This window comes from Carassius auratus, chromosome 26, assembly GCF_003368295.1.
Source record: "Carassius auratus strain Wakin chromosome 26, ASM336829v1, whole genome shotgun sequence".
NCBI lineage: Eukaryota > Metazoa > Chordata > Actinopteri > Cypriniformes > Cyprinidae > Carassius > Carassius auratus.
In genome coordinates, this window is record NC_039268.1 from 21312718 (window position 1) to 21330020 (window position 17303).

At 39.3% G+C, this 17303-nt stretch overlaps 2 protein-coding genes across 3 annotated transcripts; one reads left to right on the forward strand and one right to left on the reverse strand.

Moving 5' to 3' along the window:
* Positions 1-3766: 3766 nt before the first annotated feature.
* Positions 3767-5317, forward strand: LOC113044634 (putative nuclease HARBI1). The gene is made up of 3 exons (XM_026204782.1): positions 3767-4648; positions 4714-4825; positions 4899-5317. Exons 1-3 carry the CDS (start codon positions 4487-4489, stop codon positions 5273-5275), a joined length of 651 nt encoding a protein of 216 aa, XP_026060567.1. The 5' UTR covers positions 3767-4486; the 3' UTR covers positions 5276-5317.
* Positions 5275-6996, reverse strand: LOC113044633 (uncharacterized). 2 transcript variants are annotated; one of them, XM_026204781.1, is made up of 7 exons: positions 6614-6996; positions 6368-6438; positions 6118-6297; positions 5885-5943; positions 5726-5800; positions 5590-5652; positions 5275-5318 (listed from the first exon to the last, which is right to left on the reverse strand). In XM_026204781.1, the coding sequence occupies exons 1-7, from the start codon at positions 6829-6831 to the stop codon at positions 5304-5306; spliced, it is 681 nt and encodes a 226-aa protein (XP_026060566.1). In that variant the 5' UTR covers positions 6832-6996; the 3' UTR covers positions 5275-5303. The 2 variants fall into 2 exon arrangements, with proteins under 2 accessions (XP_026060566.1, XP_026060565.1); XM_026204780.1 differs by lacking the exon at positions 5275-5318 and having other exon boundaries at positions 5514-5652.
* Between the last annotated feature and the right edge of the window lie 10307 nt (positions 6997-17303).

Sequence of the window (17303 nt, forward strand, 5' to 3'; positions counted from 1 at the left end):
TCACAGCGCATTAGGTTGAGTAGTTCAATGCCATGTGGAAATTTATAGCACCGAACAGGGCAGAACAATATGGCACACACACTGTGCGGGTGTTATTCAAAGCATGACCTGGTGGAACTTGTGTTTGCAACAATTCGCGTGCTATTGCATGTCATGCTTTGTTTGATGCGTGCAGAGATAGTTGAACTGCTCGGGTTTACAGGGCATTTGTCTTTTACAGGTACAGATATATGAAGCCTATAAAAGAAGTCAATGCAATACTGAAACATGTTTATGGATATTGTGAGAGTGCAGGTGTCCAATCTGACCTCGATTTCAATTTGTTTTTATTGGCATGGATCTTCTGCATACGTTACACTGAACTACACTGAAGCTACAGTATATAATGTATATATAATAAATGCACAGCCTGATTGCACTGTAAGTTGCTTTGGATGAAACTGTCTGCTAAATGCATGAATGTAAATGTAAAACTATGAACAAAGTGCTGTATTTGTGTGAAGATAGTCCAAGACTATTGCCACTATACTATGAAATAGTGAAGTCATAAATTCCCCAAAAAATGTATTACCTATACGACCACTCAAAAGTTTGTCTGTAATATTGATTTGATAATATTAACCATTTGCAACACTGATAATAATAAATATTTCTTCAGCAGCAAATCAGCATATTAGAATGATTTTTGATGGATAATGTGGCACTGAAGATCACAGAAATAAATTACAGTTAAGATACATTCAAATAGAAAATCCTATTGATATTTCACAATATTACTGTTTTTTTACAGTATTTTTGATGAATAAATGCAACCTCTGTGAGCTGAAGACTTAATATCCAGAAATATTACACATTTTACTGACCCCAAGCTTTTGAAAAGTATTGTATATTTACTCGTAGCTGTCACGGTTTTACGCTGCCTGAAGGAATACGGAGTCGAGGATAAACGGAATAAGGTTTTTAATATAAACAACACAGGGGATATCCAACATGGAGCACAGAGGTAGACACACGTAAGTAGCAAGTGATGAATGAGCTGCAAGTGAGAAGACCCGACAAAACAGAACTGAAGGGACACGGCTTAAGTACAACAGATAATTGGGGAAACACAGGTGGATGGAATCATTAAATTAACAGGGACATGGAACACATGAGGAAGATAATAGACACCTGGGAACTAATCACGGAAGACAGAAACTGGGTCACTGGGCAAAAACAAGCTAAATGAGTCCAGGTGTGTGACAGTACTCCCCCCTCCCGGTAGGTGCGTCCTCGCACCGTAGAAACAGAGGGAGGCATGGGTGGAAACCTGGGAGGAGGTTCCGGTGGAGGACGGACTCCCAGGAGGGGGCCAGCAGACAGGGACCACAGAAGGAGGAGCCAAGGAGGAGACGACGGAGGAAGGAGCCAGGGAGGAGACAGGAGCAGGAGGAGCCAGATGGTCCACCAGAGACCAGCCAGGACGGAGATCCAAGGTGGAGTCGACGGCGGGAGGAGCCATGGTGAAGGAAGGGTCGACGACACCAGGGAGCCGACAGGCGGAGACTGCACCGGTGGGTGAGGAGCCCAAGATGGAGCAGCACAGCCGCAGAGCCAGGGGGACGTCGAGGTTCCGGAGGGCCTAGGTGGAGCAGAAGGCTCAGGCGACCAAGGCGGAGGCAGGGTCCTGGCAGACCGCTGTGGAGCCGGAGCGACCGAGGATGGAGGTGGAACCGGAGGGAAGGAGGAGCCTGACAGAGCCGGAGGGATGGAGTGACGAGGTGGAACCAGAGGAATGGAGTCCCGAGGCGGCGGATGGTCGACGACTGACCAAGGTGGAGCCGGAGGGACGAGGGAGGCCGGTGGAGCAGGTGGGATGACAGGCCACGGTGGAGACGAGGGAGCTAAGAGCCAAGGCGGAGCCGCTGGGTCGAAGGACCGAGGAGGAGTCCAGGGCTCGGAGGCTGGAGGCGGAGACAGGGCCTTAACGCGCCAAGGCGGAGCTGGAGACTGGCAGTCCAGCGGCGAACCACCGCGCCCCGATGGCGCGGACTGAGGGTGAGCTGCGGGACTGACTGGCACCAGCAGGGATGACGAGGAACTGGCTGGTCTAGGAGGAGGAGAGAGGAGAAGGATGGGAGGAAGGACAGGAGGATCAGGACTGGACGGAACCAGCGAAAGAGGAGTAGAGGGACCAGCAGGTTTGGGAGGAGGCGGGAGAGGGAGGCTGGGAGGGAATACAGGAAACACAGAAAAATCATGGCTGGGCGGAACCAGCGGAGACACAGAAAATTCAGAGCTGGGCGGAACCAGCGGAGACACAGAAGATTCAGAGCTGGGCGGAACCAGCGGAGACACAGAAGATTCAGAGCTGGGCGGAACCAGCGGAGACACAGAAGATTCAGAGCTGGGCGGAACCAGCGGAGACACAGAAGATTCAGAGCTGGGCGGAACCAGCGGAGACACAGAAGATTCAGAGCTGGGCGGAACCAGCGGAGACACAGAAGATTCAGGGCTGGGCGGAACCAGCGGAGACACAGAAGATTCAGGGCTGGGCGGAACCAGCGGAGAAACAGAAAACTCAGGGCTGGGCGGAACCAGCGGAGAAACAGAAAACTCAGGGCTGGGCGGAACCAGCGGAGAAACAGAAAACTCAGGGCTGGGCGGAACCAACGGAGAAACAGAAAACTCAGGGCTGGGCGGAACCAGCGGAAATGGAGCAGAGGAAATGACTGGAGGAGGTAGGAGTGGGAGACTGAGAGGGTATACAGGGGAATCAGGGCTGGACGGAACCAGCGGGGAAACAGGAATATTAGGGATTACCTCCGTAGACCAGTCCATCAGATCCAGAACTTGCTCCATATGACTTTCAGAGACTGTATACAGCTCACCCTCAGTCGCAGGAGTGTGGGCAGGGCTTTCCTCCACGCCCTCGATCTCCACGAGGACTCCCACGATGCACGGTGTTGCCGGCTCACACACCTGGTCAGTCGTGCTCTCGAGATCCTGTTCCCTGACAGTGGATGGCTCGGGCTCTGCGGCTGCGGTGGGCTCTGGCTCCGTGCGGCGTGATGGTGGCTGGCTGGTCTCTGGGTCGGGAGTGGGGCTGGCGAGGTCCTCTATGGGGCAGACGGTGAGAGGTGACCCATTTCTCGCCAGAGTCCACTCCACGTATGCGGCGAAATCCTCTCGAGGACCATCTTCGGACGACAACGCTCTGCATTTGGAGTTCAGGCTGGTGTTGTAGAAGGTGCAGAGCGCGCCGTCCGGGTAGCTGGTGGCATTAGCTAAAAGGAAAAACTGTCTGGTATGGTCCTCGAGAGAACGTCCTTCCTGCTTCAGCAGGAGGATGAGGAATTCGGGACGATAGAGGGGATCCATAGAACACTAAGAAACGAAAAGACTGTGAAAAAACAAAAGCAAAACGGAGGGAAGAACACGCAGTTTTCTATTTTCTCCTTTAGGTCGGGTCTTCTGTCACGGTTTTACGCTGCCTGAAGGAATACGGAGTCGAGGATAAACGGAATAAGGTTTTTAATATAAACAACACAGGGGATATCCAACATGGAGCACAGAGGTAGACACACGTAAGTAGCAAGTGATGAATGAGCTGCAAGTGAGAAGACCCGACAAAACAGAACTGAAGGGACACGGCTTAAGTACAACAGATAATTGGGGAAACACAGGTGGATGGAATCATTAAATTAACAGGGACATGGAACACATGAGGAAGATAATAGACACCTGGGAACTAATCACGGAAGACAGAAACTGGGTCACTGGGCAAAAACAAGCTAAATGAGTCCAGGGGGGTATTCCAAAAAGCAGGTTATGTGACATACCTGGGTATGTTTAAGGGTAAGTTCGTGGATAACCTCAACGTTCGGTTCCAAAAACAGAGGTAACTTTCTGGGTATGTATGTAACCATAGCAACTGACTCTCTGAAGATAACCTGCTCGAGAGCAGGTTATGTTTCAGTGTAACTTCGTTTCAGAAGGTTGGTGAGCATGGCGTGCCCTTTTGACGAGGATCCTGTGGACGTTGAAGCACAAATTATACAAGGTTTTTTTCATCGGGAGAGGGTTATAAGACCGCGTATTGATGTGTTTGCTTACCCTAATGAATATTTAAAAGAGCGTTATCGTTTTTCAAAAGATTCATTAGTTTATTTAACACGTCTTTTAAAACCGCATATCGCAAATGTGACAAACCGCGGCTCTGCGCTTAGCACAGAAAACATTCTGTGCATAGCACTTAGGTTTTTTGCGTCTGGCCATTTTTTGTACAGTGTGGGCGATTCAGAGCATGTGGGAAAGGCAACTGTGTGTAGAGCCGTTCGTACAGTGTGTCTGGCACTTAAACAGTTGTTACCCACGTTTGTACAGTTCCCTGGCCATAAACCTCTGCTTGTTATTAAAGACGAATTCCACAGAGTGGCAGGTTTGTCCTTTGTAGTAAAATATATGACGCATATTTAATATTTAGTCATATTATTAATATCTATACATGTATTCCTTATGCACACACTTCATACTTCCAAAACTTTCTGTTTCAGGGTTTCCAAATGTAATTGGGTGCATTGATGGCACTCACATTCCTATTAAAGCTCCATCAATAAATGAGGGAGACTATGTTAATAGGAAATCTATTCATAGTATCAATGTGCAGGTAACAACTTAATTTTTTCCCCTTCTTAAAATCATCAAAGTCATTACTTTTTCCACTAACTATAGGTAATATGTGAGGCAACCCAAATCATCACCAATGTCGAGGCAAAATGGCCAGGATCTGTGCATGATGCCAGAATTTTCCGCGAGTCATCATTATGCCAGACATTTCAGCAGGGTATGATTTGCTTTATACAATTTTTGTTTTTTCGTTTTTACTATATTTGTGTTGTACACTTCAATCATTACAGGACAGTACAATGGTTACTTGCTGGGGGACAGAGGATACCCTTGTCTGCCCTATTTAATGACACCCTACCCTGAACCTGAGCCTGGACCACAGACACGGTTTAACCTGGCTCACAGCCGAACACGGGCCAAGGTGGAGATGACTATAGGGATCCTCAAATCTCGGTTTCAGTGTCTGCGTGGGCTCCGGGTTAGTCCAGAGAGGGCATGCGACATTATTGTGGCTTGTGTTGTGCTTCACAATATTGCCACTATAAGAGGAGAGAGCCACCCTCCTTGTATTGAGGAAGATGGCCCAGAGGAACACCGACAGATTTTAGAGGCCAACAGAGACGGAAGACTTTTGAGAGACAGGATTTGTCAAAATTACTTTTATTAGTTTTTTTTGCACTGGTCTGCCAGGCAGTTTATTTCTTCATTTCCTGAAAAACAATAAAAGTAAAATTCATTAAAATGTTTTTTTTTTATATTGCTTTACACATACATACATACATACATACAGATAGATAGATAGATAGATAGATAGATCGATAGATAGATAGATAGATAGATAGATAGATAGATAGATCATCTTTTTGAAGATGGACCTTATACAGCTCCTTTGCTGGCAACTAAGGTGGAAAAATGTAATAAATGAGATTGTTTGGTCAGACAATAAAATTAAAATATGGACACATGGACACAAATTCTTACCCTGCTTAGATTGTGTGCTGAGGCTGAAGGACCCTCATCTGTGGGCAAATCCCTAGGTATGTACTATGAAAGGACAATGACAGTTTGTTACTCTAATGCAAAAAGGGGCCATACATCATAATGGTATGCATCATACCTCAGTGGATCTACCAGCATTGTCCACTTCTGTCACAGCAGATGTGGTCTCTTCATCGGCATCATCATCTTCATCCTACAAGACAAATATTCAAGTATACATTATTTGGCAAAAAAACAAAAAAACAAACCTAAAAGTACCTGACAACAAATCACTTACAACTGTGACAGACTGTGTTCTTTCTGGAGAGTCCAATAATACAATCCGTCCATCAGTATCTATAAGAACACACAACCCGTTAAATTCTCAATATTATCAAAGAAAATAATACATCATATGCAGTTAAATAAAATAAGCCTACATAAATTAATCTTGTTCAAAAAGCCTTTAAGTGACAGAGATAGTAATTTATCAGGATAAAAAATGAAAACAAATCATAGAGGTAAACTTACATTTCACCCTTTTTTCACCATCACTTGTAGTGCATAGTATGTGTGATGAACTGCCCCCTGGAATGCCAGCAACCACTGGTCGCCCTTTATTAAGGGACAGAGCCAGCTCCTCAGATGGGGTGAGGGGAGGTGGTGGTGGCCCCCCGCCAGTTAGACGGGCTTCAGTCTTTTTTCTGTTAGCTGCATGACAGAATGAATATACTAAATCCTGTTATAATAATAGTTCAGTAATTGTGTAATCAAATATTACCTTTTTGCAGAATGTTTTTGTGTTTCATTTTGACTTGGCTTAAAGTTCTTGTGGCTCCAGAAGGATTACACCTTATTAAATAAGAAATATACATTATTATTTCAAGCTAAAGAAATAAAATGGCAGGAAAAGTAAATGCTTTCATAGTGATTTAACATATTCAAAAGTATGTATAAGTCATACTTCATTATTTTGCATTTCAATAAAACGGGAGCCAATACCAAATTTGTAATTTAATACACTCACGCATTTACTCTGTCCGTTATTTTTTGCCAAGCCAACTCTCTTGCTTTAGCCGATGCAGCTGTATTGCTTCTTTTTAATATTATTGGCTTAAACTCCTCATAAGCATGCATTAAAACTTCCAACTCCGCCTCTGTGAAATACGCGGCTCTCTTTTTTTCGCTTTGAGTTTCCATGGTGACTCGTGAAATCGGCGATCCATTGAAAATGTCTTTATACATGCACCGTGCACGCGCATTAACTCTGGGTAACCAGTCAGAGGTTGATTAAGCTAACTCTTCTCAGGTGTTTTGGAACCGACATACTCATGGTATGCCTGTTTGGGGTAAATCAACCCAGAGGTTATAGTTTATCAAATGGTAAGTTAACCAAGCTTTCTGGAATACCCCCCAGGTGTGTGACAGTAGTGTTATCAAATAAAATCTGCATTGTCTACATATCCCGTCTTATTAAAGAGTCTTAATAAGAATTCAGGAGTGCATACATATTATTGCCAAATAACTTCATTAAAAAAGTATTATCATGTGCTTGGCATCCATGAGTTTCAAAGTTCTTTCTGTATTTTGTATTTAAAAAAAAAAAAAAAAAATACACAATGTACTTTCTAAGACAAACATGCCAAATTGCGCACATTCATTGCTTTTGTTTTCCCAAATCCGTCGAGTCATTAAGCAGACGCTCGCTCTCAGGAGAACTTGGTGATAATTGAAGCAGGTGGGAGCAAAAGCAGTTGGAAATGTCAATCACTGTTCAGTTAGTATAACTGTCTCTGTTATTTTGGTAATCTGACTCCAAGAGTGGTTCAAATATTGAAGAAAATTATCTGGTGTCATTTCGAGTTCACTGCTTTTTTCCCCATTAGCCCCGGGGGGAGCCTGCTAGTACACAGTAGATATGATTTATTATGAATCACGGGTGTCAGATTGTGTTTAGTTTGAAGGTATTCTTCAGTAAGTGGCTATGTTCACACAGTCAGTGTTTGGGATTGAAAACCATATTTACTAACAGGTGTGACTCTCGTTCCGTTCATATGATGGCTTACAAATGCTGCTCAAAAGACCCACAAGCTCTAATGACCCATTTCCAAAGTGATGTACTTTATCTAGGCCTTCTACTTCCCTATGTGGTTCTAGTTAGACCCAGTTTGTTTTCTTGTCTCAACAGCCTTCATTACAAACAAACAAACCAACATAAAAAAATAATTAAAAATTTTTTTTAGCCATGTTTGAAACAAACAAACAAACAACAACTTTGGAAATGAAACTGCATTCAATATTCCAGAAATTGTGAGTTCCATCATACATAAAAAAAAAAAAAAAAAAAAGGTCTTACAAGCAGATTTACAAGTAATTTTTGGTAGGCTGGTCATTTTTGACCAGGAACACCACAAGTGCAATAAGGTGGGGAAAAATCCTTTGAAAAGAACATTATTTATTATTTATTTATTTTTTAATTAGTATTATACAGTTCATTTGCATTAACTAGCATTTCAAGAAAAAGAATATCCTCTCCGGGTCAACATGACAAAAACTAACATGTTTTAATTGCTCTTTTGCACAGCTGCATCTCTAAAAGTGTATTATTTGATTTCCCTTCCCACTGATTCCTATGAGACTCTCGCAGAGGTTGGCATGCAGGCATGCATGTTTAAAAGCTTCTCTCTCTGTGACCTAACAAGCATGCCTCCATGTGCTTGGGTCCCCACAGCTGTGGTCAATCTGCTAACAGGCAATTTGAGTTCCTGATCCTGTGGTGCAAATTAAGGATGCTTATTGGATTCCTTGTGTCAATTCGTGCTCAGCATTTGACACCAGAATGGCGACCCAATGGTGCATTCACGCTTGGCCTCGCACAACTTGCTTGTAGAGGCAGTGAAATGTTTGCATCTTGTGAAATAGAAAGTTTCACAACGCAATGCCCATTTACACAAAGAACAATAACAGTAATAATTTAAGAATCCACAACAATGCAGTGCATTGGTGTTTTTATTGTAAGTGTGTGCTGTCATTTTGTCGTTTTTTATATGCTCAAGCTCTTTAAAGATGTAAAACAAAAAAAAAGTTGTAAATGTGATTCCAATGATATTTATCTGTGCCATTATCATTATAATCATGGTGTGGACTTTGCTTTCATGCCACTTATTTCTAACCTCCAGAGAAAATGCCTTCACATCTGTTAAAGCATGGAATTCAAGGTTGTTTTTGTTGCACTTTATTCCAGGTCAGTCCTGAGAATCTGCATGCTTGCAAATGTCTCTGCTCCTTCTTGACTGTAGCACTAATTAGTACATCCCGTTACTTCTAACATTTTACTTATCCTTCCAAGTACACGCTGGTTTGCGTACTGCTGATTGCTGGCATTTTAGTGCTTTAAAACGGCCACTAAAGCCAAAATATAAATCCCAGATGGTCATCAGTTCAGGTCAATAATCTTGTACATCTCTGAAATAGTTTCTTCTCACTGCTTTACATTTGGATGGACTTCTTCAAAAGCACTATAAAGATGGTTATGTTTAACAAGGCTTATTAAATGAGAGGCGACAAACACACAGAGGTTAGAAGTTCTAATTGTCTTGTATTGAATTGCTGCCCCCCACAACATTATATTCTTGAACATTATCAACACTGGGGGATCGATAGTTATCAAATTAGGTTGTCACCTCGTCATGGACTCTTTGCTGTGCCTCATAAATGCTGGACTGTTTTGTGCTGTTATCGTCTTGCTGAGTTATATAAGAGGGTCAGTCAGTTTAGAACAATAAGAGAAATCTGCCAGAAATCTGGTCTTAATATCATTATAGGCATATATCTGAAAAGATGTGCATACTGCTCCTCTTTTAAACCCACTGGAGGAGTGCTTATTTGAATAAATTAATTGAACTCACAGTATGATGCGAATAACGTTGCATTTCAATCAGTTGAAATAAAAATTGCCCTAAGGGCTATTCTCATATGACCTTGAGCAAGCACAGCTTAAACTTTAATTAGTACAAAAGACACAAGAAGAAATTCATTTGATTTTATGTTTTATGGATTCAATTACACCTGACTTTCCTGATAAATGGATACAAATGTAGCTGCTACATTGATTTTTAAATGTGATGTTTCTTTATAAATTATATACAAGTTTTAATTAATTAGAAAAGTAATTAATAAAAAAGGGAAATTGAAAATTAACCATTTCAGTTCACATCTAATCATACATATGATTGAAATCATGGTTTTGTGTCATATTTATTACCTATATGTGGTTGTTTTAATTTATAATATAGTATGATGTCTAGCATACTCAATGTTCAAAGTCCTGCTAATGTCTTTAGATAATTATCTTTGTTTAGTTATTCTCAACAAGTATGTTTATAAATGACTGATTTGGGTAATTAATTTATTTTCAGAGCACATAATTAATTAAATTAATCTATTTTTTTTTATTTATTAACAAATTACAAGATAGCCTACTGTATGTAAACACACACACACACACACAAATGTATGAATATATATATATAATTATAAAAAGACTGTTATAATTAAAATATAACACAATTTATAAAAATAAAAATAAATTGAAATAGCATTATTGTGAGTTTCTATCTAACAATATGATTTTGTTTATTTTCTCAAGCTCGTACTCACCAGTTTCATGTATTTATTTTACAGGAACAGTGGAATCTTACTCTCCCCACTTGTTCCAGTTTAAAGCCTGTGTTTTCACGCTACTGGAAACTGAAGTCAAGTTAGCAGCATCTGCACCCTCTTCAACACTGTCATGTAGATAATATGTGATTAGTTTTTTTATCATGCATGAGGCAGGGGGGTGAAATCAAAGCTGCATAATTTGTGACGGCCACCAAACGCGACTCTCAAACCCTTGAGCTGATCCACAATATGCAGGACTTAAAAGTGTAGCCAGTGTTTTGCTACCTTTCAGCTTCAGTGAACACAAACAATTAGTGTCACAGCTGGAGCACTGGCCCTGTTTGATGATGCAATAAGATAAACGGCCAAAGATTTATTTGCCAGTGTTGCCATAGGGATCATTGCTATCATGTTATCCAATCATCTTGTGCCTTTTCAAAGATCTCTGTAGGGGATGCCCATGATAAGACCATCTCATTAAACCCAGAGCGACCATATCAGACCTCTACATGTCTTAGTACCAAGCTTCTGAACAAAAGTGCTTCTTATGTTGTTCCATCTTTAATGTTCCTGTTTTGAGATCATACAAACAGAATAAGGCATGCATTCTTCTGAAAGTGCCATACTAAGTTTGTGCTGTACAGTTAAACTTTTTTTCTGTGTGCAGAGACATGTGCCATGAGCATCAGTTGTGACGCTGAGCATGAGAAAGCTTTAGCATGCGTATAGATGCATCAGTTTATGGCACATGTGAACAGCCCTATATTTATCTGTTAGAAGTGGATCTCTATATTTGAAATTTGTGATGCATATTTAAAATGTGGATTTGCATAGAAAGAAACCTGAAGCAGTGGTGTAGAAAGGTCCCACTGTGTGGGCGCTGTGGGGGGTCCCGAACAGTAGGGGGGCCTCCAAGTGTTGAATTCTAAAAAAAAAAAAAAAAAAAAAAAAAAAAAAGTATTGAAACAAGGAGAAAATCTATCAAAACCTATGAAGTAAGCAAACAAACAGATATATCCTAGCGGTGTACAGATCTCCACAGTGTTGCTTCCAAATCATCCTGCTGCAACTGAACCTGACTCATTTTGTCAGATGCTTTAATTGTGTGACATTAAATTTAATATTTAATGACAAAATGCTGTTTACTTTAATGCATTTTGTACACAAAGACAAAATCCATTTGCATTTCATCAATAGAAATGTAAGTTCAGCACTTCATTTCATGCAACTGTTGTAGACAAAACGCCTTTTGTGATCCACAAAATCTCTTTAACGTAATATTCAAATATTGAGCATTTTGAGACATTTTGAAAGCACAACTCTCTCAAAATGAGCATTTGTATTTCGTATTATTCACATTTTGTGATATTTTATATGCAGTTCGTTAAAAATATTTATGTATTTATTTATTTATTTTATTTTATTTTATTTACCCAAGAGTGACAAATTGGAGCCATCATGCAATCGCAGATACACATATGAAGCTATGTGTTGATTTTGGATGTTTTTGTTCCCATTGTCGACACAAATTACTATATTACTGTTGCTGAAGCTTCTCTGTCATAAAAATGAGAGCGGTTATTGACGTTTAACTGATAGCTGTTTCAAAATATGTAATAATTGTCAGCATTATAGTAAGTAATATAATATAATAACTATAATAGTAAAAGTATACAGAGCGATGTCACTCCAACAGGTTAAAGTGTAACTGGGATCTGTATCACAAACAAAAATAGTTTATACAAAAAATAATAATAATAATAATACACTTACAAAACATCTCATGTGTCTCTGTCCTAAAAAGTACATCTGGTTTGCTTGCACGTGTCCATGAAACTGAGGGTACTTGCTGTCCTGTTAAATGCTCACGTGTCCTCTTTGCAGCTTCATTGCATCCTTCAGCAAAGCCTCTGACTGATGCAGACTCACAGTGAACTACTGCCCACGTCTATGAGGAATTACATCACTGAAGCAAAGGCTGAGGGCATCATTCTGGACATAGTGTACTGCTCTAAGTACAGTACTCAATTTAGTCAAACGAATCACACTGATTCTGCTATAACTCATAATCTGAAATCAACAGGCAGGTGATCATCTAAAGTAAAAAATTATACAGGAAAATCTGACCACGTCCCCAAGCCATGGAGCAGGCAACGATTATTTTATTTTTTTTATTTTTTTTTATCGCGATTAATTTGTGGCTATAATTCTTGTTTGCAGCATTGAGCAATACAGTGCTGAAATTTGCATGCTCACGTTTCTCTCATTATAACATGAATTGTAGACATTATGAAATATGAATTATGCATATATTTATTGTGTTATAACAGAGATTTGTGAGACTGCGATGAACTGAGATGTATTTTATAGATTATGAATGCAGCGCTTTTTGCTTGCATTCTGCTAAACCATGCACGCAGCAGCTGCTTGATTTAGTTAAAAATAACCACGTTCTGTGAATGTTGATGCTTTAATAACAAATATTTATCAGGACCGTGTATGCTGGGATTTCATAAATTTCATAGAGGACAAAAAGTGATGTAACTAGTGATGTAACTACTATGAAATAAAGTAATTAGAACAGTAACATTCTTACTTTTAAAAGGAGTAATCAGTAATTTGATTACATTTTCAGAATAACTTGCCCAACACTGCTAAAATCTAAAGAAAATCTAACTTTTAACAGTTTTGGTTAATTGCTTATGGTCATGTTGCGTTTTCAGTCATCATACAGCCAACATCACCATCACATTATTATTATTATTATTATTATTATTATTATTATTATTATTATTATTATTATTATTATTATTATTATTATTACTGATCTCCATGATTCACATAGGACATGATTTTAGGCTGAAATAACCAGAATTCCAGATTAATCCGGAAGCATCATATCTCTGAATCAAACAACAGTTTCTGCTAGCTTTTTTAGACAGATGTGTTTTAAAACCATTTATAGACTGTACAAAGAAGAGCAACAGGATATGGAACTAGCATGCTGTGCAATGTCCTCTCACAACCCTACTTCATTATAATGTCTGAGTTGTTCGCTTTCACCTTGCTTTCTTCATAGCAGTTCAGAACTATGAGACAAACGTAACAAAAACAGCATTCCCTGTAGGGGGCTAACAGCTCTTCACGTTTCCATGCTAGGCAAAACTAATAAGCCATCAGATAAATTCACAGTATCCCCCCATTGATGGCTTGCTTATACTTGCAGAAACAAATTGAAACAGGACTCTCTCATATGAGTCAATAATATTTCCCAAGCACGGTACAAACGAGGCAATAAACCAGAGATAATCAGCTTCTGTCATTTATTGCGTCTCAGTTCCATGTGCTTCATCACAGATGCCAAGAGCTTTAATAAGCAAATCACAAGATGTGACGTAAACATGACATGCATGTATGAAACTGGAGTGCCACTGTAGCTTGGAAAATATATATTTCTGTGACATAGGTAAACATGGGCTTGCATTTGTTCTAATAAATAACTAAATAAATAAACCTACTTGAATGTCATAAAGTATCTCATTTCCTTCTAGCAGGATTTATGATCAAGCACCAATAAGCGGCATTCTTTTGAGGAACCATTGCAGCTACACAACATATGCACGAATAAGCCTCTTAAAGAGACATACGTACACGGAGGTCTTATTAAGTGATGCTGCTGTTGTGTTAATTATGTGCTCCATTTTCAAAGAAGCCTTTAAGTGTTTGATTAGCCTGTTCTCATTTCTCATTCTTAATTATGTGTAGGCAAATTGGTGCACAGAAATTTGTAAGGATGAGTTACAATTGTCATGATATGTGAAGCTGAGTGGTGGTGCTTTAATTGGCAGACTGTGCTTTACTTGTTAAATTGGTCAAACAGATGAGTGTGGTCGAGAAAAACTCCTCCAGTATGTCACTGTTGTTGCACCAGGCTGGTTAAGGTGTGCCTCAAAGACACCTCTGTTCATATTTTTCAGATAGATCAGTTTGCAAATGGCTTATATTTCTTTACTCCCGTTAAACTAGGATAGAAAAATAAATAAATAATGATAATACTAAAAAATAAAATAAAATTAATTGATCAGTGACACTAAAGACAATTATAATGTTGCAAAATATTTATTATTATACAACTTTTTTCAGCAGAGATAATACATGTTATGTTTCTTTGAACACCAAATCAGTATATTAAAAATGAAAAAAAAAAAAAATTATATATATATATATATATATATATATATATATATATATATATATATATATATATATATATATATATATATATATATATGTATATGTATATATATATATATATATATATGTATATATATATATATATATATATATATATGTATATATATATATATATATATATATATATATATATATATATATATATATATATATATATTATTATTATTATTATTATTATTATTTTGTGATACAAAGTTTATTCAGCATGTCACGTGATCCTTTTTTTTCTTAGTTTTAAACAAGAAATAAAAAAAGGAGATGAGGAAAAAAGATAAACTGAACTCAAGTGGGTAGAATGCAACTGAGATGTTTCTATTAAATTCTCCTGTTTGCCAACCAAAATAATGACCTGGGAGAGTTGTTCAGCTCATTGTGGAGATCTTGGTGATCTCTATGTCGGTTGAACTCCATACTCCATTGATGTTGATCTTCAGATAAGGGTAAAACAGACAATGGTGTTGCCCCCAGGACACAAGTCATTGTATAATATAATTATTGGTAGATAACTACCTACTGTATGTCAGCCAGCACTGATCTGCTGTCCCACTGAACCCTGCGAGCTCAGCTACTAGGGACCTTTGGGCTTTTCAATGAGACGGCAACTGATGTCTTGGGTAGCAAGTAAAAAAAAATACTCTGAATACTCAGGGTGGGGAAATTAAGATTTGCTCAACTGCCTACAGATGGTCAATGGCAATAATAATAATAAATTAAAAAAATCCTTGTGTGGTGTAACCACTGGGATCCCAGGCACCGTAATTAGGCTTTCAATTAATTCAAACATGCTTGAAAATAAATAAATAAATCAAGTACCCTCGCATGCATGTCAAACGTACCCCCTCTAATTGGTCTTTTATGAAGTTGTAGGCAAATCCTACAACGACAAGAAATAACAAATAAGTTCTCATGAGTTTTTAGAGTAGCAAACACATTATATAAACCCGGTGTCGAGCGAAGGCAATATTATTTTGCGTTTCTGCTAGAGCCTCCCACATGCATCACATTGATCCATCTCGTGAGTCATTATCGAAATCACTTTAGCTGGCTTTTTTGACAAGCCTCAGTGATTGGCGCTAATGAACACGACACATCAGAGATACATCAAAGACTGAAAAAGCTGGTTTTATGGGGCGTAGAGCATGCTGCCTGGACGTTAGCGATGGGTTTGGAGATGTAATAACTCATTTGAATCTCTAAATGATGGAAGGATTGGGAGGGTTGCATTAGTCAGGTTTAGTGCTTTCGTCATGGTCTATTGTGCATATCTGATTTTAAGAGATAATGTTATTAGATGTGCTGGAAATCTGCATCTAAACATGACTAGGCACCCATGCAGACAATGTCATGTTGACTGCTATCCAGCTCACAGCTGTGTTCTACTAATGTTAATTAGAGGTATTTCTTAATGTTGCTAGCTACTGAGCATACTTACAGGTTTACTGAAGTGCCTTGAAACATGCAACGTTGCATTACATGCAAATGAAACAGGAAGACAGGGCAGGACATATTGAACAGCCCTACCCCCTTTTTAAAATAGCCAATAGCGTTTTGTTTATATCTGTTGGGGCCAGAGTCGTTAAGCTCGGAAAAGCTGCATTTGACAGCTACAGTTTCGTAGAATACACCCTAGATTCAACATGAAACTCTTAAAACTAAAACAAAATTGTGAGGCTGTGTAGTATTTATATGCTGTAGTTATCACTCCTGTGTGCGTCATTAGTCATATAACTCTCTGTCTCCTGGTCTCAGCAGATTGTTCACACCTGCTGCTGCTTGCCTTGCGTCTACCAGGACATATGATTTATTACTTAATGTAAATTTTATTTTGTGTTCCGTCCCTACATCATCAATATTACAGCAGCCTTTACACAAAAGTCAGAGGAAGTTCAAACATTTGTTCATGAGGTGACACGGCAGTTTTTAACAAACTTATATTTTCAGGGAAAGACTTGTCAGCCATTGTGAGGAACAAACTGATTATTTGCAGCGAAGTATTTGCAGATACTATAGGGCTCCAAAGCTGCTCTTTGTGTTGAAACAGTTGCTGTAAGTCTTGAAATGTGACACGCTTGTAGTGAATCGGACATATTCAGGGTGTCTGCAGGATTTTTAAGCTCAAAATCATCGTACAGTCAACACACACGTCAGAGCCAAGTGCATTAGATCCATGTCACACAGTGTGACATGCATTGATCTTATAGGATTGCTAAAATCGTTCTGTGAGTTTTGGGCTTAACTCAGCAGCTGCATTGTTTCATCAGAGACAGGTTCAACTCTGTGGTTAAAAAAAAAAAAAAAAAGATAATAATAATACAACAAAAAATAACCCAGTTTTAAAAACGACCCAACAACTGGGTAAAAATATTATAAAGCAACCCAATAGAATGACTCTATCTATCTATCTATCTTGCTTTGTTTTGCTACCAGGTCTATATTGGTTTGCAAGACTTTGACTTTGAAGAAAGGAATATTCAACATATTTACAAGGTCTATTGATCATCAAAGCACCTCAACACAAATCATGTTGCGTTTTTACTAATGCAGCGGCATCAGTTTCCTCGCAGAGAAAGTGGTAGGACCCAACAGGGCTGTGACAGTTAGAATAACCAGGACAGCTTCAGCCTGCTAGTTAACTCTGCGGTTGCTATGGGGGTGAAGCCTGCAGTAGCTATTCCACAAGGCTTGCTAATAATTGAATAACCTTGACTAGCTAACAACTCTTGATTGATGGTACGTGGCACATGCGGACTCTTCATTAGACGTGCTGCGTAGGAGGTTCAACTGTTGTGTGTCGACAAAGC

Bases quoted from the DNA above. Each gene is read 5' to 3' on its own strand.
- LOC113044633 (XM_026204780.1), bottom strand. From the start codon at position 6,831: ATGTATAAAGACATTTTCAATGGATCGCCGATTTCACGAGTCACCATG. The intron at 6,439-6,613 runs GTGAGTGTATTA...TTATTTAATAAG, and splicing joins ATAACGGACAGAGTAAATGC to GTGTAATCCTTCTGGAGCCA. The intron at 5,653-5,725 runs GTATGATGCATA...GTCCTTTCATAG, and splicing joins ATGCTGGTAGATCCACTGAG to TACATACCTAGGGATTTGCC.
- LOC113044634 (XM_026204782.1), top strand. From the start codon at position 4,487: ATGTATTCCTTATGCACACACTTCATACTTCCAAAACTTTCTGTTTCA. The intron at 4,649-4,713 runs GTAACAACTTAA...CACTAACTATAG, and splicing joins TTCATAGTATCAATGTGCAG to GTAATATGTGAGGCAACCCA. The intron at 4,826-4,898 runs GTATGATTTGCT...CAATCATTACAG, and splicing joins ATGCCAGACATTTCAGCAGG to GACAGTACAATGGTTACTTG.